This window comes from Chlorocebus sabaeus, chromosome 6, assembly GCF_047675955.1.
Source record: "Chlorocebus sabaeus isolate Y175 chromosome 6, mChlSab1.0.hap1, whole genome shotgun sequence".
Taxonomy (NCBI): Eukaryota; Metazoa; Chordata; class Mammalia; order Primates; family Cercopithecidae; genus Chlorocebus; species Chlorocebus sabaeus.
Window position 1 is genome coordinate 26,334,014 of NC_132909.1, and position 26,569 is coordinate 26,360,582.

Here is a 26,569-nt window from a genome sequence, read left to right on the forward strand (position 1 = left end):
AATGCCAACCATGAGAAAGCTCAGTCTGTTAGGAATATGTAATTAACTAATACCACACAATTTACCCCCAAAAGTAGAATGTATCCTGTAGAAGACAGAGCCGTTTTATGGCTGCAAAAATGTTTTAGAATATGGCATTGTTTTATCCTCACAATAACCCATGACATGGATGACTCAACAGGCAGCATCACCCACTGGGATTTATTTTTCATTTAGAAGTGTGGAAACTGCGGCTCAGAGAGGTATCTGACTTGACCAAGTCACAAGTGGCAGAGCTACAACCTGGACCCTGGCTCCAAATCCAGCCCCCTTTTCATTTCATAATAGCATGATTGTATTTTTGTACTAGAAATCTGGTCAAATGGTTTGACATATATTAATATAATTGCTGGTACAATGAGAGAGAAGAATCTTTAAATGTAGGGCTCTCCAGGACAATCTGGTACATCTGGTTCTATTTATACCACTTGGTGCCTCCTGGTCAACTTGAGTTACTTAAGATTTTGTAAATAAAATATAAAAACTACTCTCTGAGTAACCCACTTATCTAATACCTTAAGTCCATTTAATCCAACAATTAACTAAATCTTAATTGTTTTTATCAAATGACAGTTGACTAAAAAGACTTGATCATATCTATATACATCCTAAGGTTAAAGGCAGAATTCATTTCACATATTAGCACAGACCACCAGTGACAACGTATGTATGCTCCACTGACATAGAAAATAGAATACTTTTATTTAAGAACCACTAGTAGAATTAAAGCAGCACCTGATTGATCTCTGGCTGTGTTTGAGACCTATCACTTTTTTTTTGGTCATCTCATCTTTGGCCATTTTTACTGCTCATTCAAATCTTGTCTCCTGGGTGGGTGAATCAGGAAAATTGCTAGTGATGGGATATCAGGTGTCAGGACTTCTGGTTCTAGTTTTTGGAAGAGATGTAGTAAAAATTACTGATTAAATGATACCTTTGTAATATTTCAATGATCTATTTTTCCTTATTAATTTGATAACCAATAGAATACCAACTTTTTAATGAAATGCTCTAATTCTTACAGCATAAACATATTTGAAATCTGTGAACTCAATGAATATTAGGTATTTTTCTAGTTTGAAAGTTACTAATTCTGAAAATGTTAAAAGCTAGTGAGAATTTTGTGGCAAACTCCTTTAACCATATGAAAGTGCTGAATTAACTAACTGCTGTTTTTACCAATCAACAGTAGGGATTTCAGCAATCCACATAAGTTAATCAAGACCAATGTACTAATTTTACTAAAGTCTTGACTTCAGAGTGGAGGCTAGTACATGCTTTTTTCCTTTTAATAGGCTTATCCTAAAGAGAGATACAGTAAAATTAGTAGTATAAACAAGAAATTTTGAAACCCTAATTACAATTGCAATGTAAAACTGAAATCAGGCTTTGAAACATGAATTCACGTTACTTACAGGTAAGTCTGTAACAGCTGGAATAGTTGGAAAACAGATTCAGTTTCAGGGTAACCCCTCATACCCGTAACATCTTTATTTTCTCTGTGATTTTATATATGTTTTGTGGAGATGAAATATCTGAACTATTTTACACAGTGAAAGCAGAATGCATTAGGATTTCTCCTGAAGTCCTGTATCAAGAGGCTAGGCCAACAGTCTTTTAGAGGATTCCTTAGGATACTAACTCCCTTATTCAGGGAAAACCTGCAAGGATTTCCTGGAGATGATGGCTTCTTTAGCCGTCCTGGTTCTTCTATAGCAGTGGTTTTCAAGAGGAGTGAGGGGAGAGATTGTGCCCCCAGCCCTAGTCCCAGGGTGTTTGGCAATGTGTGGTGACAGGGGAGAGGTGCTTCAATGAGCGGGCAGAGGGTGAAGGTGCCGCAGAGCAGCCTATAGCACACAGGACGGCCCCCGCCCCAGGCGGCAAAGAATTCTCTGGCCCAAATGTCAATGTGCCACTGCTGAGAAACCCTGTAAACGCTACAGCAGGGGGTTCTTAAACTTGGGGGGCTGGTTAAGTGCATATTTCTGTACTGGACTCCCACGCTTCTGACTTGGTAGGTCTGGAGTGGGACCCCAACACATGCATGTTTACAGGATCCCAAGAGATGCTGATGCTGTTTATCTGAGGACCATGCTTCAAGAGTTAGGGCTCCCTAGGAAAGTTTACTTCTTATACAATGTCCTTCTTCAATTTTTTTACAAACAAACGACCTCAGTCCTCAAACAGCAAAAAAAAAAAAAAAAAAAAAAAAAAATCCGTAAAATTTCAATAGATAGCTGAGACATAAAAGAACTGAACCTACATGCACACAGGCAGTGTGAAAGATGGTTATTGTCTGGTACAGCTTCAGTGGTGAGAAAAACATTCATGGGCTTTATCTTTTCTGTGAGGAGTGTGCTTTAATCCTCAGCATCATTGTGTAAAGAAAGGTAAACTGACTGGACTCCTCAGTAACATATACTGTTTAATCCTTAATTGTTGGTGTCTAGATGTTTTTAATGAGTTTCAGTTATTTACATTAGAGCAATAAAATTCCCAGAGGTGGGGAGGCATAAATCTATTTTAGCACAGAGTTTTGCTAATGGTAAATGTTTTGATAGGCTCATGACAGAACACATTTCTTTGAAATATTTACAATATAGTATTTAGCAATATTTTCTTTAGCCTGAAACCTTTGGTTCACAAAACCCTACATGAAAATATAAGCAAATAAACCCCAAAGCTGCGCTGCTCTAGCTGATCCTCTCTGTGGGAGGCCCCATCACCCCTGCTTTTAGCCACCCTCCCGAATCAGAGAACAACTCTACACGGCAGAGTCTGAAATCCGTCATTCTAACTCAAAGTAAAACTTAAAGGAAAAAAAATCTAAACTTAGTATGTTAAGTTTTTTAAAAAGAGAGGTCAGAAGCTCAATTGGGTAAAACAGTCTGTGCTATCTGCCCTGGTGATGATTCAAGACTGTCAGTGTCAAAGATGTGACAAAAAGCCACAGTCAACCTGACCAATGATCATTGTCTCTGATAACATCTGAATTAAAGGGCAGTTCATGCTGTTTCAGAAACTAGTCAAATGAGAATATGAAAAATTCAAATACTTCCTATTGATACTGAAGAACAGATTTAAAAAAGCCTAGCCTTAGACACTATTTATTTATGTGTCTAATTCTCTTATGAAGATAAGCATCTAACAAAACATGGAGCTTAAAGTAAGATACATTTAAAAATCTCTTAGTCTATATAAATCAGGTAATGGGAAAATAATTTTTCTTTCATTTCAAAATAGCCTGAAAACACCTTATTTTCAGAATTTGCATCAGCTGAATATTAATAGTCTAAATCAAAATTAATTAGAATTATTAAATGCTATAGTAGTTTTTGCTATCATGTTTTTACTTGTTAAAACTATTTGGGAAAAAGATCCGTTTTCCAATCAATGTCACCTGCAGTAAGAAGCTAAGGAGGTATTTATAACCTCCACAAACCACTCTATTTGCCAAATAATACAAAAAATACACTGAATCAAAGCAATTATTTTGCTAAATAAATGAATGACAAGAATGAGGAAAATCAGTCTTACCTTATAGCATAGATACAGCAGTATTAATATCGGTACTGAATATCGCATTATACATATCTATATAAGAAAGACATTATTTAGATTACAAGTATTTTGAACCTTTTCTTTTTTGAGAGACAGGATTGTGTTATGTTGCCTAGCCTGGCCTGGAATTCTTGGGCTCAAGTGATCTTCCTGTTTCAGCCTCCTGAGCAGCTAGGATTATAGGAGTGAGCCACTGTGCCCAGTTTTTTAAAACACTTTTGACTTACAGTTTTGCTTTGTAAATATATGACTTAAAAATATACCATAAATATAATTTAATGGAGCACAAGTCTCCAATATGCAGAATAACTGAGTCGATATGAGGATTCTAATCATTTGTGAGATATCTGCAGCTTCTACCATATTGCCACCTAGTGAATTTATGGAGTAGAACAATTCAAAACTGCATTTATAGGCTATTGAAAAATGGTCATACATGTATTAATAATTATCTTTATGAAAATACATTATAATAATAACAGTTATAATTCCGGACAAGGGGAGTATTGGTAATTTTAATTCCCCTTTTGTGCTTTTTTTGTATTTTCAAATTCTGTATAATGAATATATCTAACTTACAGTCTGAGAAAAAAGTAATTTTTAAAAATAAAATTATTTTAAAATAATTCCCTATAAAATCTTAATATATCAATTATGTATTTTTAGCTTCAATTTCAGTATCCATTTTATCTCACTGCTACTGAAAAACAAACAAAAAAAAGTAGTATGAAAGAAATACTACAAGTCACAAAAGGAGATGGAAAAAGGGATGACACTGACCCTCTTTGGGTTATAAAGATGGACTGACTTCAGAAGTAACTCCCATATTTCGGGGCTACATAGGCCGAATGATGCGAACACGCACATGTGTGACGTCCAGAGGTACTTCATTCTGCAAGAACAGACACAGGCGCAAGTCAGGAAGTACTAGTTGTATATAAACCTGGATTCTGAGATACCTGTAAAGGCAGCTTTACAGTCTATGACGGCAAAATCTTACTTAAAACTATACAGATGCCATTTGCCGAAGGGTTCGTTGTTTAACTCCACTGCCTTTTGAGGACTATATTTTGAGTAAAACGTAAAGGCATGTTTGTAATTAATTGTAAAAACTGATGATGAATATTTTATACCGAGAGAAGGTAGTATATAAGGATGATTTTATGGGAACCATGATTATTAATGAAGATGACTGTCACTTTCCACATTATATTGCTAAGTAACATCAAGAGTGGTTAAATTAAAAAGTAAACAAACAGGTAAGAAAAATACCTCATTGTACTCAATGCCAAGAATCCAAACAGAATGGTATGTATTAAGTTGTAGGCAGTTTCTGGTTTCAGGTTAACTGTGCCTTTTTCCGTTTTACCCACGGATTGTTGATTTGTAGAATCACTGAGTAAAACAGCAACATACAAAATTTGAGCTGGAAACATAATTTTAGTTAGATCTTTTTAAAAGAAGAAGATACAAGAAATGTATGCCTTTATATATTCAGAAATTGATTATTTCCATAAGATGAAATGAATTTGCATTGATCAATTTTGAATTTATGAGGCTAAAAGTGTAACAATATAAATGCATTAATAATGAGAAAAACTGAAATTTCACAGCAGCTTTGAAGTAAAAATTTAAAGTGCTTCAATTCTTTAAAAAAAAGAGAATGCAAAAAAAAAAAAACCAAATTTTTTTTTGGAATCTCTGAAACTGAAAGAGATCTTTAAAAGATGTTTTACTAGTTATGAGTATTTTTCAAATTTTTACAAATAAAAGCAAAAAACACATCTATTAACTTGGAATTCAATTTCCTTATGAACCCTCAAAAATCACATTTTTAACCTACCAATACCTCCTGATATCCAAAATATGACTTTTATCAAACACAGTTACATTAAAATTATTATACCCAATAAAAGTAACATTAATTCCTTAACATCATCTAATACCCAGTTCATGTTCTATTTTCCCTGTTTGCATCAACTGCTTTTTTCAGGTTTCTCTGAATCAGGAACTAAGAACTGCACGTTGCATTTCACTAACACATCTCTTTAAATATCTTCTGATCTATAAAAGTATCTCCTTTTTTTAAAAAGCAGGCCATTTGTTTGGGGAAGAACACGGAACATATGTCCTGACACTGTTCCTGTCTCCCAGGTGTGGCTCACAGGGGTGGTTATACACTTCATGCTTCTTGTAAACTCGTAATTAGATCTAGAGGTTTATTAGACACAAGTTCAGGGTTTTGGCAAGAACACTTCACGGGGTTATGATGCACAGTAGTCCCCTCTCATCTGTGGATTCACTTTCAGTGGTTTGTTACTGAGGAAACTGCTGTCCGAAAATATTAAATGGAAAATTCCAGAAACAAGCTATTCATAGTGCTGAATTACACGTTATTCTATGTTGCATGATGAAATCTCTCCATCCTTGTCTGTCCCACCTGAGACACAGATCATCATCCCTTGCTCCTGTGTTTCCACACTGTATACTCTACCCACCCACCCAAGACAGACAAGCAGATACATTCAGCTACTAAACTACTAATAAAGTAAGATACATTTAAATGTCCCTGTATTGTTTGTGTTCAAGCAGCCTTTATTTTACTTAATTAAGACCCCAAAGTGCAAGAGAAGTGATGCTGGCATGTTGCTATTGATTGTTGTAGTTTATGATTATTGTTAATCCCTTACCACGGTTAATTTACAAATGAAACTTTATCACAGGGATGTATATATGGGAAAAAAACATAGTATAGAGAGGGTCTGAAACCATCCAAAGTTTCAGGCATCCACTGAGGAACTTGAAACATATTCCCACAGAAAGTGGGACAGCTCTACTCCACATCGCATTACACTGGGAAGCACACATTGCCTGGCTGTCTCCACTTCAGTGATGTTAAGACTGATCAGTGTTTAGATGTTGCACAATTTGTTGTCGAGGGAAAAAGAAAACAACAGTAAAGGCTACTAGTTAAAGATGAAACTTTCATGAAGGTCTACTAATCCCTTCATACATACCCAATAGAACTGGGCACCTGTGATGCTTCTCTATATAACTAAAGATCTGACCTTTTTTATTTCCCAGAAATCCTTTTTTTCCTACCATAGATACATAGGAAAATTAAAAGGATATTCTAAGGCTGTTCTCACCATTGGTAATTCACCACTGGAATCTTAAAGGAAATATTACAACCCAAACACTGGTTTCTCTACTGGTACAAAAAGGATACTCTAAACAAGGAGAATATCCATAAACAGGGCAAGGTGTGAAAAGTAAATAAAAATAAAACAGACAAGGAGAGTATCTGCTCTTATCCTCTCTAGATACCTAAGAGAAGTCCTCAGCACCTCCCCAATAACCCAGCCAAACTGGAAATCTCTGATTAATTCCATGAACACAGAACACTGTTCCCCTTTCAGATGTACCCCTCACACTAATGCAGACGTGCTGCATAAAAGTTAGTTATCTGGCAGGGTGCAGTGGCTCATGCCTGTCACCCCAACACTTTGGGAGGCTGAGGCAGGCAGATGACTTTCGGTCAGGAGTTCAACACCAGCCTGGCTAACATGGTGAAACCCCGTTTCTATTAAAAATGCAAAAATTAGCTAGAGGTGGTTGTGCGTGCCTATAATCTCAGCTACTTAGGAGGCTGAGGCAGGAGAATTGCCTGAACCCAGAAGGCAGAGGTTGCAGTGAGATGAGATTGCACCACTGCACTCCAGCCCAGGCAAGAGTGAGAGCATCTCAAAAACAAAACAAAACAAAGCAAGTCATAGTATCATCCTTCCTAGTACTAAAAAGGTAGCAATACTTTAAAAACTTGGCACTGACGGCCGGGCGCGGTGGCTCAAGCCTGTAATCCCAGCGCTTTGGGAGGCCGAGACGGGCGGATCACGAGGTCAGGAGATCAAGACCATCCTGGCTAACCCGGTGAAACCCCGTCTCTAGTAAAAAATACAAAAAAATAGCCGGGCGAGGTGGCGAGCGTCTGTAGTCCCAGCTGCTCGGGAGGCTGAGGCAGGAGAATGGCGTAAACCCGGGAGGCGGAGCTTGCAGTGAGCTGAGATCCGGACACTGCACTCCAGCCTGGGCGACAGAGCGAGACTCCGTCTCAAAAAAAAAAAAAAAAAAAAAAACTTGGCACTGACAAAAGGCCCTTATTTAAAAGTTAATTCACATTTGGACGTAGTCACGTGCCACATAACAACATTTCGGCCAACAACAGATGACACTTACCACAGTGGACTCGTAAAATGATAATGGAGTTGAAAAATTCCTATTGCCTAGTGACATCATAGCCATCATAATGTCACAGCACAGTCACTTTGTTTCTTAAATAGATTTACTGTAGCCTAAGTGCACAGTGTTTATAAAGTCTACAATAGTGTATGGTAACGTCCTAGGCCTTCACATTCACTCACAGGCTCACACAGAGAAACTTCCAGTCCTGCAAGCTCCATTTATGGTAGTTGCCCTATATAGGTATATAATTTTTAATCTTTTATACGGTATTTTTAAAATAGAGATAGGGTCTCCCTCTATTATCCAGGCTAGAGTGCAATGGTGCAATTATAGTTCACTGAAACCTCAAATGCCTGGGCTCAAGTGATCCTCCTGCCTCAGCCTCCCAACTTGTTAGCACTACAGTTTGCACACATCATGCCTGGCTAATTTTTCTTTTCTTTTCTTTTTTTTTTTTTTTTGTAGAGATGGGGTCTTGCTATGTTGCCCAGGCTGGTCTAGAACTCCTGGCCTTAAGCAATCCTTCTCAGTCTCCCAAAGCACTGGGATTATAGGCGTGAGCCACCATACCTGGCCTTTGTATTTTTACTGTACCTGTTCTATGTTTAGATATATTTAGTTACACAAATACGTACCATTGTGTTACAATTGCCTACAGTATTTAACATAGTAACTTGCTGTCCAGGTTTGTAGCCCAGATGCAGTAGGTCATAACATATAGCCTAGGTGTGTAGTAGGCCATACTATCTATGTTTGTGTAAGTACACTCTATGATATTCGCACAATGATAAAATCACCTAACATGCATTTCTCAGAACATGTCCCCCTTGTTAAGTGACACATGACTGTACTATGATTCTCTAACTACTTTAATGTAGTGCTTTTCCTCCAATAAAATCCTAATATCCCTATCTGGTAGATGAAGATGCTCTAAAATCTTTTTATCTATGATCATGTACCAAATCAGCCTCCAGAGATGGCTCATAGATTCACACAGGGCATGGCAGATATTTTCACAAAGATACTGCAGGCCCACTGAACTTCCTGCTTTGTATGCAGTCTAGAGTCCTGTCGACACTTGGTATGTCTGGAATAATATTAAATCACACTGTCCAGAATAATTTCCATCTATTTTCACAGGGCTCAATTTTATCTTGGGTTAGGTATAAAAAAGAACACTTCTGAAAGATAGTAAAATAGTTTATGGTCAATGAAATATTTTCATGGTTCAATGTTGCTTCATTCTTAATAATCATAAAACCTCTCAACTGCTCTGGACTCATTTTAATGACAGCTCTCTCGTGGCTGTGAATCACAGTTCACCAGCATCTTAATTAGCAAGGTAACTACAGAAAAAGGGCTTCCTCCTGAGCTTCATTAAGTTTTCACAAATGACAGTAGCTTCAACTTCTTACACTTAATTTTCTTTCAGTTTAACACGAACAGTCAATGCAAACCCCCCAGCAGCTTGATGGATAGATATTCTTACAAGTTTTTAAAAAGCCTTTATACTCTTGATTTTTTTCTTTCAGTAGATTAGTAGACATGCTAAGTTTTTTAAAACTAGCAGTTATTACTCAAAACTTTCAGTAGATACTAATAATTATGGTCCACTCCAATATTATCAGCCCTGAAGCAAGATGCAAGAAAACAAATGAGCAATAATTAATTAACTCTTACATTTCAAGAGGAATACAAAAAAGCAGCTACAGGTGGAAGGGAGAAAAACACAGGATGCTAATGATGGAAACACAACAGAGGCTTACAAGTCAACAGTGATAATGAAACCAGTTCATGATGGCTTGTACCTGCCAAAGTCTAGGCACCAGACACTATTTTAAGTGCTTTATGTTGTTCTGACTTACTTATTTCTCAAATACCCTGTAGAGTAAGTACTCTTAGTCTTCCCATTCTAAAGATAAGGAAATGGACATATCGAAAGGTTATGTAACTGACTCAAGGATCACTTTGTCCCCAAGTGAGCAGGCCAAGACTTAGGCCCAGACCGTATGCAATCTGATCGTTACTCTGTTGTCTCTTAACTACTGGGAGTGTAGTCCACTGTAGAAGAGGTATGTTCCCCCTTTAAGATGAATACTATTACTCTGTTCTGTGTCTGATATTCTGACTTTCAACTTTGCAATTTTTCTGCAACATGGAACAAGTTCATTAATAGGAGAGCATTAGATTTCTGAAATATACCATACCTGAGATTATGAAAGGCAACAACGAATGCTACAGTCACTGTGATGGACAGAACAAATACATAAGCATAAAAAAGCAGAGTGTCTGAAAGCCTTCCAAATGTATTAAAAGGCAGGAGGCCAAAAGCTTCTTCACACAGATAGAGATTTGCATCAAAATCCCTAGGGAACAAATGGAAAGCAAAGTATTAAATTCAATACAAGACAAAGAAATGACATTACATCTTTCCTCAAAGGGAGTCTGTAATTAATAGGTGAAGGCATAATGACAACTTAAGTTTTAAAGTCCCTGCTGATTCAACAGAAAATAGCAAACATAGATTTTCAATTCAGTTATACCTTGTTGCTCCAAGCCCAAATTTTGCCTTCAGAAATTTAAATATGTGTTCATCTGACTTCAGGTTAAGAATTTTCTATCGAGGAAAGAGAAAACAAAAATTGCTATTAGTCCTTTAGGCATAGTTTTCTGATAATTTCTCATTGAATTTATATATTCAGTGTCCAATTTCATAGGAGGATGTGGGTGTATAAAATCAGTAAATGTTCACAGTAGTTCTCAGAACTGAGGAATTCCAAAGCAGGGACTTCCAAACTCCTTCCAATCCCCACTCCCCATTTTAGCATAATCCTTTATTCAAAAAACATCTTATACATAAGTTAAATATGCAAAATAGGTAAAAGATGAGATTTTTTGGTTTCAGGGAGAGGGAGAAGGCTGAGGCATAGTGAGCATAAGTTTTCAGACCAGAAAACTGACAAGACGATGATCTGAAACCTCAAATAGATACACCACCCACAAGGCCTGTCGGGCTTTGGGGCTTTTGGTCTGCGGATACAATCGATCCAAGACTTATTCACTCAAAGACAATTCAAGTTGTAACCCTCAAGGGGTGGACAGACAAATATGAGTGTTCATCATTAGTGATTACAATTTTAACTCATATAATTCTATTTTAAATTTGTGGCTTAAAAATCCATATATAATAACACAAATGGTGAAGACATTCTATTTGAAGAAAAATGAAGATAGGGAAAAAACATGAAGCCACAACTGAGTTCAGTACACACAATATATTCATTAGAGATGAGCCACAAATCTGGTCTTTTGCATTCCAGCAGCAAATGCAAAGAGGTAGGTCAATATATTTATGTCACTCACAGATTTATAAGAGTAAAACAAAACAGTTGCTCAGAAGAGATCCTAACAGTCCTAGAACTGAGACTCAAAATAAATTTTTCCCATGGGTACAGCAAAAACAGCAAGGACTTTCAAGGAAAAGTTTCTCTACTTCCTCTTGTTGTACGTCACTGGCAAGACATCAAATGCAATTCAACAGATGTTATTCTTTGGAGATTCAAAAAATGGTGGTTCAGGGATGCAGCTCTTTACTGATTTAATCCAAGAACAGGTCACTGAATATGTATAGTGGGTCAATGGAAGAATTGTGTATCTTTTGGCCACTTTTCCAGAAATGCTAGCAGTTCCACTCAAATAAGTTTTGAAAAAAAATTTTTTAGTAGAGTTTAGGTTTTGCTATGTTTCCCAGGATGGTTTTGAACTCCTAGCTAGCCTTAGGCGATCCTCCCACCTTAGCCTCCCAAAATACTGGAATTACAGGCATAAGCCACCATACCTGGCTTTGAATAAGCTTTTTAATTTTTGTGGGCACATAGTAGATGTATGCATTTATGGAGTATATGAATATTTTTTTACAAGCATATAGTGTGTAATAATCCCACCAGGATAAATGGGGTATTCATCAACTCAAAAAAAAGCTTTTGGCTGAGTGCAGCGGCTCGTGTCTGTAATCCTAGCACTGTGGGAGGCTGAAGTGGGGGGATACCTTGAGCCCAGGTGTTTGAGACCGGCCTGGGAAACATGGCAAGATCCCATCTGTACAAAAATTGTGAAAATTAGCCAGGTGTGGTGGCACACACCTGTAGTCCCAGCTACTCAGGCTGAAGTGGAATGACTGCTTGAGCCCAGGAGGTCAAGACTGCCATGAACCAAGATCGTGCCACTGTACTCCAGTCTGGGTGGCACAGTGAGATCCCGTCTCAAAAAAACAAAAACAGAAACAAAAGTAGAAATTTAAAAATAAATTATTGACAAGTACTGGACTGTATGGAGTTTAAGAACATACTGACAGCCGAGCATGGTGGCTCATGCCTATAATCCTTTGGGAGGCCAAGGCAGGTGGACTGCTTGAGCCTAGGAGTTTAAGACCAGCCTGGGCAACACAACAAAACGTTGTCTCTACAAAAAATACAAAAATTAGCGTGGTGATATGCATCTATAGTCCCAGCTACTCAGGAGGCTGAGGTGGGAGGACACCTAAGCCCAGGAGATCCAGGCTGCAGTGAGCCGTGACCACACCAGTGCATTCCAGTCTGGGTGAGAGACTCTGTCCAAAAAAACAAAACAAAACAAAACAAAAAAAAGAACACAGTGACATAGTGACTGGCTGAGTGAAGACTCTTTTTCTTTGATAGTCAACAGACGTGAACAAGGACCACAGTTCTCTTGTGGAAAAGGAGCTTGTTTTGCAGATGCCTCCTATCCTGAGACCGACCTTCTAGGACAGGCAAAATTATCTGAAGAAATCAGTGTAGTTTTGCTCTAGCATAAAAACAAATGGGATATCAAGGTCCAAGAACTATACCTTTAATAAAGCCTACCCTGAAAAAAAATTAAAAAGCCAATAAAAACATTTAAAAAGTATGTTAAACTAAGCAGAGCCCCTGGGGCAATGTAAAAATCTTAGCAAAGCACCTACTGGACATAAAACCAATGGATGCCTACGTTACTAAATGAGTTGTTCTGTTAGGCATGTTACATATAAGTCAGTTAAATGTTGGGAAAAATGAGCTTAACTCTTCTTCTAGCAGAAAGTAGATAGTAAGGCCAGTTTACTTATTAACTGAACTCAATAAAAATCATGTCTTTTTTTTTTAAGTACCACAGTACAGAAAGCTATGTGTATATTATGGTACTAAAAATAAGTTTTAAATTTAGGGAAATATTTGTTCAATGCTTTTTAAGCTTTTAAAAGTTTCATAACAAAAGGTGAGTAAGTTCAAGGTGGGACATAAGAGTACACAGAAATGAATGACTAAAATCAATAAAATAATCGTTGTTACTAAGACAAAGTTAAAACTGAGCCTGTTTGAAGTAAAACTGGTAACTCTCCAGTCACGGTAATACACTTTATAAAGCAAGAATTTATTTAAAATTGAAAGTTTCAAAGAAGCCAGGTGTGGTGGCACCTGTAGTCCTAGCAACCTGGGAGGCTAAGGTGGGAGGGTCATTTGAGACCAAGTGTTCAAGGACAGCCTGGGGAATGGCAAGACCCAGTCTCTAAAACAATTAGTTTATTAAAAATGAAAAAGAAAGTTTCAAAAATTATCTCCAATGCCATAAGTTAATTAAAAATACATTAAATATGTCATTTTATTAACTTACCTTAATTATGTTGTTGAGAAAAAGTGTCAAACATAAAACCATAAATAAATGTAACAAAAGTTTCCCAAGCCTATTAAGGAAGCTTCCAGTTTTCAGATTTTTCTAGAAATTAAAAGAGTTATGTTTTAATTCTTAAGTTTTAAAATAACTTCATAAACAGTGAAGATAAGCTTACTTAAGGATTTAAAAACACTGGCTCATACAACATAAAGGTAAAACACACGTGGAAATTACAACCTACTCATTTTCATGGGGTTACACTGTCTTAATATCTGTGATTTTCTAGCAGTAAATGAGTCACTTAATAATGAGCTTCATAAGATGAGGAAATGTATCCTAGTCTTTTTTTTTTTCCTAATTATTTTTTAAGACCTTAGTAACTGGACGATTGGGGTCTGCCATTTGGAAGGTATTCAGGATACGCTGACCAAACAAACTGTTCCATCTTTTTTTTTTTTTTTCTCTTTTTCTTTTGAGACGGAGTCTCACTCTGTTGCCCAGGCTGGAGGGCAGCAGAGCGATCTCAGCTCACTGCAAGCTCCCCTTCCCGGGTTCACGCCATACTCCTGCCTCAGCCTCCTGAGCAGCTGGGACTACAGGCGCCCGCCACAACGTCCAGCTAACGTTTTGTATTTTTAGTAGAGACGGGGTTTCACCATGTTAGCCAGGATGGTCTCGATCTCCTGACCTCGTGAACTGCCCACTTTGGCCTCCCAAGGTGCTGGGATTACAGGCATGAGCCACCTTGCCCGGCCCTGTTACATCTTTTATCAATTAATTCCCACATCACAGACATAGTTACAACTCAGTTACATAAAAGACCTATAGGTGTAAAAAGAAGTACATTGTGCCTTTTGACATGTAATAGTTTTCTTATAATCATCAGATAATTTTATACATTGTTAAATATAATAATATCTTAACAGTTCAAATACGAGTAGTATTTATTTATAATTAAGGTTAAAAGGATGACTGTGAACTGCTGTTTTTGATAGTCAAAAGCCTTTGTCCATAACAATTCTCACTCAAAAGACTAATAAGAAAAATGATTTCTTTTTCTCAAAGTGGAAAACCATGGCTTCTTCACACAGAAATGTTTCTAGTGTATGTGAAACAGGATGTTATAATTTTAAGCAAAAACAAATGACTCATATCTTATGTAAATACAAGAAATTTAATTATATAAATAAAGCTAAAAGAGCAAGTCATTGTTTTCAAACATGATTTGACAATACCCTAGGAAATGTTCCACTGTTTCTAAAGCTATTTATTTGGATTTTCAAAATTCTCAAAACAGAGTTAATTTTGGTTCACCTAAAAATAACTAGTGTGGTATGGAAGGATGGGGAAAAGAGTAGCTTTACTACATCAAATGACAACAGGGTATCCACCAACGTGAAAGACTGTGATGAACACGCTCCCAACATAAGCAGGAGACTCTTTTCACTCCTGAGTTCACACTCATGAAAATTAAAAACTTTTCTGTTTTACTTCAACTTTAAATCAGTGACATTCAACCAAGCACCTTTAGCCGACCCCCACATTGAAGGTAAGGTTCCAATTCTCTAAGAAATAACTGTCAAAACAAAAAGATGACTTCAGAAAGCTTGAAATCGAAATGCTACCACATGCACATGAAAAAGCACACAATGCCACTTGCGCTTTTTAGTGTGAAATCAGGTCGTAAATTTCTCTTTGTATGCTGTATGAAAATAAGGTTCAATAAGCCACGCAATTAAAAAAAAGGTTACTTCCATAAAGCGCAAAAAAAAGTCCTACCTGAAGTTTTCTTGCAATGAATACTGAAAGGTTAAAACTGATGAGCAGCGATCCAAGAATCATGGAATTAAAAAACTGAAGAATGCAGACCAGGAGTAAACTTGTTATCTGTATTCCATACAGCCACGTCGCCTGCAAGAACCAAAGATTAGATGAGTACAAACATTTTACCAAGAGATCACCACATGCCGACATGTTGGTCATGAGTTGGATACAACCTCAGCTTACAAATAATGCAGAAAACACACATAGCTTCAAGAAACACAATCTAGGCCGGGCGCGGTGGCTCACACCTGTAATCCCAGCACTCTGGGAAGCCGAGGCGGGCGGGATCACTAAAGGCCAGGAGTTCAAGACCAGTCTGCCCAACATGGTGAAACCCCATCTCTATTAAAAATACAAAAAAAAAAAAAAAAAAAAGGCCTGGTGCGGTGGCTCATGCTTGTAATCCCAGCACTTTGGGAGGCCAAGGCGGGCAGATCACAAGGTCAGGAGATCGAGACCATCCTGGCTAAGAAATGAAACCCCATCTCTACTAAAAAATACAAAAAATCAGTCAGGTGTGGTGGCGGGTACCTGTAGTCCCAGCTACTCGGGAAGCTGAGGCAGGAGAATGGCATGAACCTGGGAGGCAGAGCTTGCAGTGAGCCGAGATCACGCCACTGTGCTCCACACTGGGTGATAGAGTGAGACTCCGTCTCAAAAAAAAAGCCGGGTGTGGTGGCTCGTGCCTGTGATCCCAGCTACTTGGGAGGCTGAGACAGAAGAATTGCTTGAACCCGTGAGACAGAGGTTGCAGTGAGCCGAGAATGTGCCACTACACTCCAAACTGGGCAACAGAGTGAGACTCCATCACAAGAAAAAAAAAAAAAAAGAAACACAATCTAAAAAAGGAAACTAAATCATATACACACCAACTGTTTATTTACCTTTTAATAACAAATCTTCTACCATTAATTAAAAGGGAAGTAAAGAGGGATGATATGAAGTAGAGGATGTAAACAACAACATAAATGTATTTATTTCTGGGAATTGGCAAAGGCCATTTGTAATCTTCAGTTTTCTTTTCAACTATTTCAGTTACTGTTTATGGCCAACAATAAGTACTTTACTGTGTGCTCTGTTATTTCCTAGCTTTCCATACTCTATACTTTAGGACTGTTTCATTCCTTGCTTTGTCTATGTGAGTGTGTGCCCAGATCCCCTGATCAGACTGCAAACCCCTCCTGCTGCATGACCTTGTTTTCTTTGACCTCACAGCTTCACAGCAGGCAGCACAGGACAGTGGGCAATGACATCAGCTCCGGCATCAACAGCACGGTACTGCAGTTCCGATTCTGGTGCACACCAGCTATGTGCCCTAAATGGTTCATCCGTGAACCAGAGACGATGACACCTTCCTCACAGAGTTGATGTAGGGTCTGACAAGAACCAGATGTGGTAATGTATGAAAATGCCTGGTGGCCAAGCACGGTGGCTAATGCCTGTAATCCCAACATCTTGGGAAGCTGAGACAGGAGGATCGCTTGAGCCCGGGAGTTCAAGACCGGCCTGGGAAACACAGCAAGACTGTGTCTCTACAAAAATAAAAAAACTAACCAGGTATGGTAGTGCAAAAGCCTGTAGTCCCAGCTGGTCAGGAACCTGAGGCAGGAGGATCACTTGAGTCCAGGAGGTTGAGGCTGCAGTAAGCTATGATTGCTCCACTGCACTCCAGCCGGGGTAACAGAGCAAGACCTGGTCTCTAAAAAAAAAGAGGGGGATGGGCGGGTGGGGAGGAAATGCCTGGCACATAATGAGCGCTAAGGATTAACTCTCGATGTAATGAAAATTGTTGACAGGTTGATACTAAAAGCAGCAAAACACAACTAACTTGAATACACGAAACATGCCACAAAGAAAAAAAAGGCAGTTCCTAACAAAGAGTGGACACTTATTCTGTTAGTTTTCTTCTTCTCTTTCAAATCAGACAATGCCATACTCATACTGACATGTGAAAAATACCAGTTTTATTCAGCAGCAAATCTGATTTTCTCCATGGTTTTGTACTCTTAACCTCAAGGGAAACAAACCTATTGATAGAAGCATTGAAAAGTGAGGCTTGCAGCAGTTCAGCGCTTTGCTTAGTGTCAGTGGGAACCCAGGGAAATGGATGCGGATGATCTTTAGGATCATGAAGATAATGTATCTTACTCTAGGAGAGTTAGACACTTCAGAAAAACACAAACAAGAAATAGCAATCAATAGGTGGGCTCTTGAGTCAAAACTCAGCACCATTACCTAAAGAAATAATATTGATTTCATAGCAGTATATAGTATTTCATGTACAGGATTTTACATCCTTCACATCCTACCATATCCTTTTCTCACATCAGTGACTATTCTGTGAAAACTTAAATTTTAAATGGTTATGTAACATTCCACCATATGCCATAATTTGTTTGCCACTGGACCATTCAGGTGTTTCTGGCTTTTTATTAACATTGTGAACATCCTTTTAAAAATTTTTTTCAGATCTGATTCTCAGAATTTCTAATCGAATTCTGATTAGTTATGTATTTTGTTCACTGCTGTATCCCCAGCACCTTAAAGAATACCCACCAGAAGAGTGGCACTTAATAAACATTGGAGGAATGGATGAATAAAAACATTTCCTTAGGGATAGATTCCTGAGTACAATTACTGGTTAGAGAAGGAAGAGTTTTTCCTTCTTAGCAGTTTTATTAGTTGATATAATTCATACACCATCAAATTCACCCATTTAAAGTGTATACTTTATGATTTTTGGTATATTCACAGAATTGTGCAACTATCACCTCAGTCTAATTTTATGACATTCTCATCACTCCAAAAGAAACCCATATCCACTAGCCATCACTCACCATAATCCCCTACCCCAAGCCCCGGCAACCACTGATGCACTGTTCTCTACAGATTTGTAAATTCTGGACATTTCACAGAAATGGAATAAAGTGCAATCTTTTTTGGCTATCTTCTCTTACTTAGCACAGTGTTCTCAAGTTTCATTCATGTTGCACCATGTATCAACACTCTTTTTTATCGCTGAACACTATTTATTGCATGGCCAGACTACATTGTTTATGGGAGGGATATGGGCATTCAGGTGGTTTCCACTTTGTAGCTATGAATCACACTGCTATGAACAATCATATACAAATATTTTTGCATGGTTATGTTTTCATTTCTCTTGGTATGTATCTAGGAGTGGGACTGCTAAATCATATGGTAGCTCTATATTTAAAATCAGGAAACGCTGAGGAAATGCTGGTTTTCAAAGTGACTACATCATTTTATAATCCCATCATCATCAACGTATGAGAGTTCTAATTTCTCCACATCCGTGACATTTGTCTCTGTTTTTTAATTTTAGCCATCCAAGTGGGTGTAAAGTGGTATCTGCTTGTGGTTTTGATTTGCATTTCCCTGACAGCTAATGATGTTGGCATCTTTTCATGTGTTTATTGGACATTTATGTATCTTACTTAGAGAAACAGCTACCCAAATCCTTTGCTATTTTATCACTGAAAGAGTTATAAGAGTTCTTCATACATTCCGGAATTCCTGATCAGATATAAGATTACAAATATTCTCTCTCGTTCTATGGGCTGTCTTTTCACTTTCTTAATAATACACTTTTGAGTACAACAGTTTTAATTTTGATGAAGTCCAACTAATCTGCTTTTGTAAAAGTCACTTGTGCTTTTGGTGTTGTATCTAAGAAGGTCTGTGCTACTCCACAGTCATGGAGAATTATTACTATGTTTTCTTCTAAAAGTTTTGGTTTTAGCTCTTACACTTAGGTCTGTGATTCACTTTGAGTTAGTGTGTACAGTGAGAGGAAGGGGCTCAACTTCATGCATGTCGATATCAGTTATTCTTGCATTATTTGTTGAAAAGACCATTAATTCTCCATTTAATTATCTTCAAACCCTTGTTGAAAATCAACTGACCATTTCTAGTGAGGGTTTATCTCTCTCAATTCTATTCCTTGGGTTTACGTCAACCCTTCTGCCAGTATCACACTGTCCTGATTACTATAGCTTTCTAGTAAGTTTTGTAATTGGAAAGTGTGAGTCTTCCAACTTTACTCTTCTTTTTGAAGATTGTTTTAGGTATTCTGGGTCCCCTGAGTTTCCATATGAATTTCAGGATCAGCTTGTCAATTTCTGCAAAAACTTCTCCTGGGATTCTGAGAGGGAATGTGTTGAATTTGTAGATCAATTTGGGGAGCACTGACATCTTAACAACAGTTAAGTCTTCCAACCCAAGAACATGCATTATCTTTCCAATCTAGGCGTTTAAAACTTTCAGCAATGCTTTGTGGTGTTTTGTAAAGCACAAGTTATCACTTTGGGTTAAATCTGTACCCATGCATTTGACTCTTTTTGATGCTCTTCTTTCTAGGCAGTGTTTGTGTCCTTTGTTCCCTTTTCTCATCGGTTTATAAATGGTTTTCTCATGGATGTGTAGGAACTCTTTAAGGATACTAACTCATTTACAAATGCTTTTTTTCCAAAAACGTCTTTCTGTTTGCCTTTATTTGTGGGTGTTTTTTGATGTTTACAGTTCTTTTTATATCAAGTGAGCCTATTTCCAGAAAAAGGGGCAGTTTGTGTAACAACAAGATTGTATAGTTTTATATACATTCAAATGAAACATTGCTGATGAACAGCCAAAAATGTAAAATTGAGCAGTACTGTGTATTAGGAAGTCCTGGATTATCAGTGGTATACTGGATATTCTTTCCCGGTTCTATTAGTACAGTACAGTATAGAAACAAGGCAGCAAGAATATAGTTGACCCCTGAACAACACAAGTCCAATTATACATAGATTTTATTCTGCCTCTGCTACTCCTGAGACAGCAACACCAACCCCTCCTGTACCTCCTCCTCCTCGGCCTACTCAATGTGAAGATGATGAGGATAAAGACCTTTGTGATGATCCACTTCCACTTAATAAACAGTAAGTACATTTTCTCTTCCTTTGGATTTAACATTTCCCTTTTTCTAGCTTACTTTAAGAACATAGTACATAATGCATCACATACAAAATACGTGTTAATCAACTATGTTATTGATAAGGCTTCTGGTCAACAGTAGGCTACTAGTGGTTGAGTTTTTGGGGAGTCAAAAATTGTGTGCAGATTTTCAACTGCTGGGGGGAGACACTGGCACCTGTAGCCCCTGTGTTGTTCAAGGGACAACTGTATATCCTTTCTGTGTATAATAACTGCAGTTGTCTTCAATGGATCGTGTTCAGGCTCCTTATCACCATTCATAATAACCACAGTTAACATCTGTTTAACATTAATAAAACACCAAAAGTTTTCCATATGACCCACGTATGACTCATTCAAACTTAGGCAGCCTGGCTGCAGACTCTGTGTGCTTAACCACTATGCTATACTGGCTACCACATAAATAGTACCACAGAGGCTCAAAACTTTGGTTTATACATTTGTGTACATTTAAGGGGTACAAGTACAGTTTTGTTACATGTATAAAACATATACTGATGAAGTCTGGGCTTTTCCTGTATCTATCACTCAAGTAATGTGAATCGTATCCATTAAGCACTCAACACCCACCCACCTCCCACTCTTCCTGAGACTCAGAACTTTGGAAGTCTGTTAAGATTGAAAAGTTTTAATGTTCCAAGGCAATTATGGAGAAGGTTCACAATTTTACTAATCTTTCAAAGAGCCAGCTCTATCTACCTATCTATCTCTCCATCCATCCATCCATCCATCCACCCATCCATCCATCCATCCATGAGACGGAGTTTCGCTCTCATTGCCCAGGATGGAGTGCAATTTCGCCGTCTCGGCTCACTGCAGTCTTCGCCTACTGGATTCAAGTGATCCTCCCGCTCAGCCTCCCAAGTACCTGGGATTACAGGTACCCACCACCACGCTGAGCTAATTTTTATATTTTTAGTAGAGATGGGGTTTCACCATGTTGGCCAGGCTGGTCTTGAACTCCTGACCTCAGGTGATCCACCCGCCTCAGCCTCCCAAAGTGCTGGGATTATAGGTGTGAGCCACCGTGCTCGACCAAGCTAGCTCTTTTTAATTAATTCTATTATTCATATGTTTTCAATAGCATTGATTTCTGCTCTTTACTATTGTCTTCTCCTGGCTTGAATTTATTTTGTTCCCTTTTTTAAGGTGAAAGCTTGGATGACTGATTTCAGACTTTCTGTCTTTTCTAATGTAAGTATTTTAGTGCTACACGTTTTCCTCTTAATACTGCTTTGGATGTGTCCCACAAATTTAAATATGCTTCACTTTCATTTTCATTGAGTTCAATGCTCTCCAAGGGTTCCTCTTTGACTCTTTTTTAGTGTATATCTTTATATTTTTTTAAAGTGGTTATTCTGGCTATTACTACTGTACATGTAATAGTGAGTTTAACTCCCAAGTATTGAAACATTTCCTGTTATCTTTCTGTACTGATTTCAAATTTGAATCCATTGTAGTCAGAGATTATATTCTCTATAATCTTAATTCATCTATGTTTGTTGTTTTATGGCTCGGGAGATAGTCTATGTTGGTAAGTATTCTGTGACTGCTTGAAAAGAATGAGTATTCTGCTGTTGTTGGGTGGAGTTTCTGTAAATGATTATTAGATTCTGTTGGTTGAAGGTGTTGTTGGTTTCTATATCTCTGATGATTTTCTGTCTGGTGTTCTATCAATTGTCCAGAGAGAGGTGTTGAAGTCTCAAACTACAATTGTGAATTTGTCTATTTCTCCTTTCAGTTCGGTCAGTTTTTGCTTCACACATGTCGCAGTACTGTTGTCTGGTGCAGGTACACTTAGGATTGCTATGCCTTCTTGGTTCACTAAACCTTTTATCATTATATAATGTTCTGTTCTGTCCCTAGTAATTTTCTTTGCTCTGATATCTACTTTCTCTGATAGTAACATAGCTACTCCTTTCTTTTGATTAATACTTGCATGTTGTTATCTTTCTCCACCCTTCTACTTTCAACTTATCTATACTGTTGTATTTGAAGTGTGTTTTAGACAACAGTTGGGTCATGCTTTTTAAATCCACCCTGCCATCTCTTTAATTAGTATATTTAGATCATTTACCTTTAATGTAATTATTGCTATTTTAGGTATTAAATCTGCTCTTTTATTCTTTTTTGTTTGCTTGTTTCTAATTCCTGCTTTCTTCTTCCTGCCTTCCTATGGGTTATCTGAACATTTTTAGAATTTCATTTTTATTTATCTATACTGTTTTTTCATGTACCGCCTCGTATAGTTTTTTAAAGTGGTTATTCTGGCTATTACATTATGCATTAATAACTTATTACAGACTAGTGGTATGGACATTTTAACTGTTTGAGTGAGGCAAAGAACCCTAACTTCCATTTAAGTCTCATTACCCTTCCCATTTTATATTGTTTTAAGTATTTCTTTTACATACAGAGAACCGCATAAGACAGTGCTATAATTTTTGCTTCAGCCATCAAATACAATATATATATTCTTTTGAGACGAAGTTTCCCTCGTCTCCCAGGCTGGAGTGCAATGGCGCAATCTTGCCTCACTGTAACCTCTGCCTCCTGGGTTCAAGCAATTCTCCAGCCTCAGCCTCCTGAGTAGCTGGCATTACAGGCACCCATCACCACGCCCAACTAATTTTAGTATTTTTAGTAGAGATGGGGTTTCACCATGTTGGCCAGGCTGGTCTCGAACTCCTGACCTCAGGTGATCTGCCCACCTCGTCCTCCCAAAGTGCTGGGATTACAGGCATAAGCTACCACGCCAAGCCTCATGATTTAGAAACTCAAGAGAATAAGAAAAGTCTGTTATATTTATTCACATTTTTACTTTTTTCATTGCCTTTTCTTCCTTTCTGATGCTCTTAAATTCCTTATTTCCTTTCTGTTTCAACAACTTCCTTTAGCCATTCTCTTAAGGTAGGACTACTGGCAATATTAGTTTCCTTAATTGAGAATGTTTTGATTTCTCTTTCATTCCTGAAGGGCATTTTAACTAGGTATAGGAGTATAGGCTGACAGGTTTTTTTTTTTTTTGAGACAGAGTCTCGCTCTGTCGACCAGGCTGGAGTGCAGTGGCATGATCTAGACTCACTGCAAGCTCTACCTCCTGGGTTCATGCCATTCTCGTGCCTCAGCCTTCCAAGTAGCTGGGATTACAAGTGCCTGCCACCACGCCCAACTTGTATTTTTAGTAGAGACAGGGTTTTACCGTGTTAGCCAGGATGGTCCTGATCTCCTGACACTGTGATCCATCCACCTCGGCCTCTCAAAGTAGTAGGATTACAGGCATGAGCCACTGCACCCAGCCTTGACAGTTCTTTTTTTCTCCATCTGAAAACACTATGCCACTTCCTTTTGGCCTCCATGTTTTTTATTTTTATTTTTTTTGCTTTTATTTTTGAGACTGGGTTTTGCTCTGTTGCCCAAGTTAGAATGCAGTGGTGCAATTACAGTTCACTGCAGCCTCAATTTCTCCCACTTCAGCCTCCCAAGTATCTGAGACCTCAGGCACGTGCTACCATGCCTGGCTAATCATATTATTATTATTATTATTTATAGAGATGGGGTTTCATGATGTTGCCCAGGCTGGTCTCGAACTCCTGGGCTCAAGCAATCCACCCGCCTCAGCCTCCCAAAGTGCTGAGATTATAGGCATGAGTCACTGGGCCCAGCCCCTCCATGGTTTTTGATGAGGAATTCACTGTCATTCTAATTGGTTTTCCCCTATAGGTACAGTATTTTTCTGACTACTTTAAACTTTTTTTAAAATTTATGTTTACTCTCCAGAAGTCTGATTATAATGTCTTAGTGTGGCTCTATTTGGATTTTTCCTGTTTGATACTAGCTCAGCTTGTTGATTCTGAAGGTTTGTAGCTTTTGCCAAATTTGAGGAAATTTCAACATTTTTTCCAAAAGTATTTATTTGCATACTTTTTTCAGCTTCAGTACACTCTTTTCTTGTCGTCTTCTGGGATTCTGATTACCTGAATGTTAGACTTTTCATTATAGTCTCACAGGTCCTTGAGGCTCTGTTCATTTTTGTTTCATTCTATTTTTTCTTGTTCAGATTAGCTAATTTCTAAATTGTTCTATCTTCAAGTTCACTGATTCTTTCCTCTGACCACTTCATTTTGCTGTTGAGTCCATTCACTGAGTTTTAAGCTTTGATTATTGGAATTTTTCTGTTCTAAAATTTCCACTTGCTTATTCTTTGTGTCTTCTCCTTGTTTGCTTAGAGCTTGTATTTTCATTTGCTTCAAGTGTGTTTGTAACTGCTCAATGAAGCTTTTTTTTTTATGATGGCTGCCTTAAATTCCTTGTAAGATAATCCAATTTCTGTGTATCTCAGTGTTAGCATCTATTGACTGTCTCTTCTCACTCAAGAGATATTTTCCTAATTCTTAGTATAAGAAGTGATTTTTTTTTTTTGAGACAAAGTCTTGCTCCGTTGTCCAGGTTGGAATGCAGTTGCCCCATCCCAACTCACTACAACCTCCGCCTCCTGGGCTCAACCTATTCTCCTGCCTCAGCCTCCTGAATAGCTGCATTCCAGGCACATGCCACCACAGCCAGTTAATTTTTGCATTTTTAGTAGAGACAGGGTTTCACCATGTTGTCCGGGCTGATCTCAAACTGACCTCAAATATCTGCCTGCCTCGCCTCCCAAAGTGCTGGGATTATAGGCATAAGCCACTGTGCCTGGCCTAAGAAGTGATTTTTAACTGTATCCTATTACATTATGGGACCCTGGATCTTATTTAAATCTGCCATGTTAGCAGGCCTCCTGTGACACCACGTGTCTTGGTCCATTTAGGCTGCTATGTAACAAAATACTGTAATCTAGGTAGCTTATAAACAACAAAAGAGATACTTCTCATAGTTCCGGAGGCTGGGAAGTCCAAGATCAAGGAACTGGCATATTCACTGGCTGGTGAGGGCTTGTTTCCTGGTTCATTCATGGCACTTTTTTGCTGTGTCCTCCTCACATGGTGAAACAGCTCCCTTGTGCCTATTTTATAATGGCACTAAACACCTCCTAAAAGGCCCTACCTCCTAATACCATCACCTTGGGTGTTTGGGTTTCAACATATAAATTTGGTGGGGGACCACAAAAACATTCAAACTATGCCAACGCTACACTAACGGGGAAAGAAGGGTGCTGCCTCGTTACTTCCAGACGGAAATGGAAGTCCAAGGTGTCCACTTGCCCTCCATTGACATCTGGGGGTCAGCAGAAGGTGTGCTTCCTTATTGCTGGGTGAAGGTGAAAGTTCAGGCTCTCTACAGGTCCCTGCTGACACATCCTGGCTGGGAGAGACAGAAGTGTGTCACCACTGCTCCTTACATGGTCCACCGACAGCATAGGGTAGGGCAGTAGATAGAGAAAGGCTTATTACATCTGGGTGGTGGTTAGAGTCTCCACCTCCCTGTTGGCCTCCCCTGACAGAGAGGGGACAGGATGTCTCATTACCACTGAGTGAGAGTTGAAGTCCAGGTTTCCCAAGCGGCCTTCACAGATGTCTCTGGGAGATGGTGAAAGTTCTGGTTCCCCACTAGACTTCTCTGGCACAGGTCTGGCAGGAAGCGAGGCATGCCTAGTGACAGCTGGGTAAGGGTAGGAGTCTAGGCTTCCCACTGAACTTTGCTGATGGAGGTGGGAGTGGGGCTGTGGTTTTTTTCTGTAGCATTTGGCTAGAATAAGGCAGTTAATGTTTGAAAGTTTTCTGTCTTCTTAGGCTTCCTCTCTGCTGGTCCTTTTGCTAGAGGGAGTAGGCTTTTTGTTTGAGTCCACTGGTATTCCCAGGTTTCTGACTTCTTCAGCACCCAGTCAAGGATATATGGGGCAAAAAGAAAACCCAAGAAACTCGCTGTCAAATTTTCTCTCTGGTCTCAAGGTCTTTAGGCAGTCTGATTTCTTCTTACTACCTCTGAAATTCCTCTTAGGTTTGTTATATACATATAGTGTCTAAGGTTTTTAAATGTACTTTGGGGAGGAACGGGGAGAAATGTCTCTACCCACTCTTGTCTGGAAGCATATAGGGTACTTAACATGATCTCTTAAGCATTTATCATGAATGTGTCTTGTTTCCACATAAATTAAGAAAACTTTATTAACCTCCATATTTTAGCCTTTAATTAAGCTAAAGTATACACTTTATAATATGCTCGCTGTTCTGTTTTACTCTGTTCACATTTCTGACTGGAAACTTGAGTTTTTGCTGGTAAGAGTTTCATCATTCATGAAAAG

At 38.4% G+C, this 26,569-nt stretch overlaps 1 protein-coding gene across 4 annotated transcripts in view; it reads right to left on the reverse strand.

The window, feature by feature from the left end:
- Positions 1–26,569, reverse strand: part of DPY19L3 (dpy-19 like C-mannosyltransferase 3) — an 80,414-nt gene that overhangs the window by 17,843 nt on the left and 36,002 nt on the right. For 3 of the 4 annotated variants that reach the window (XM_007996198.3, XM_007996197.3, XM_073016675.1), the window contains exons 9-15: positions 15,289–15,420; positions 13,510–13,611; positions 10,386–10,459; positions 10,050–10,208; positions 4,873–4,995; positions 4,381–4,492; positions 3,577–3,633 (exon numbers count right to left, since the gene is read on the reverse strand). In XM_007996198.3, coding sequence (XP_007994389.3) covers positions 3,577–3,633; positions 4,381–4,492; positions 4,873–4,995; positions 10,050–10,208; positions 10,386–10,459; positions 13,510–13,611; positions 15,289–15,420 — 759 coding nt within the window. The remainder of the gene's footprint in view (positions 1–3,576; positions 3,634–4,380; positions 4,493–4,872; positions 4,996–10,049; positions 10,209–10,385; positions 10,460–13,509; positions 13,612–15,288; positions 15,421–26,569) is intronic. The other variant, XM_007996202.3, reaches the window with a different exon arrangement.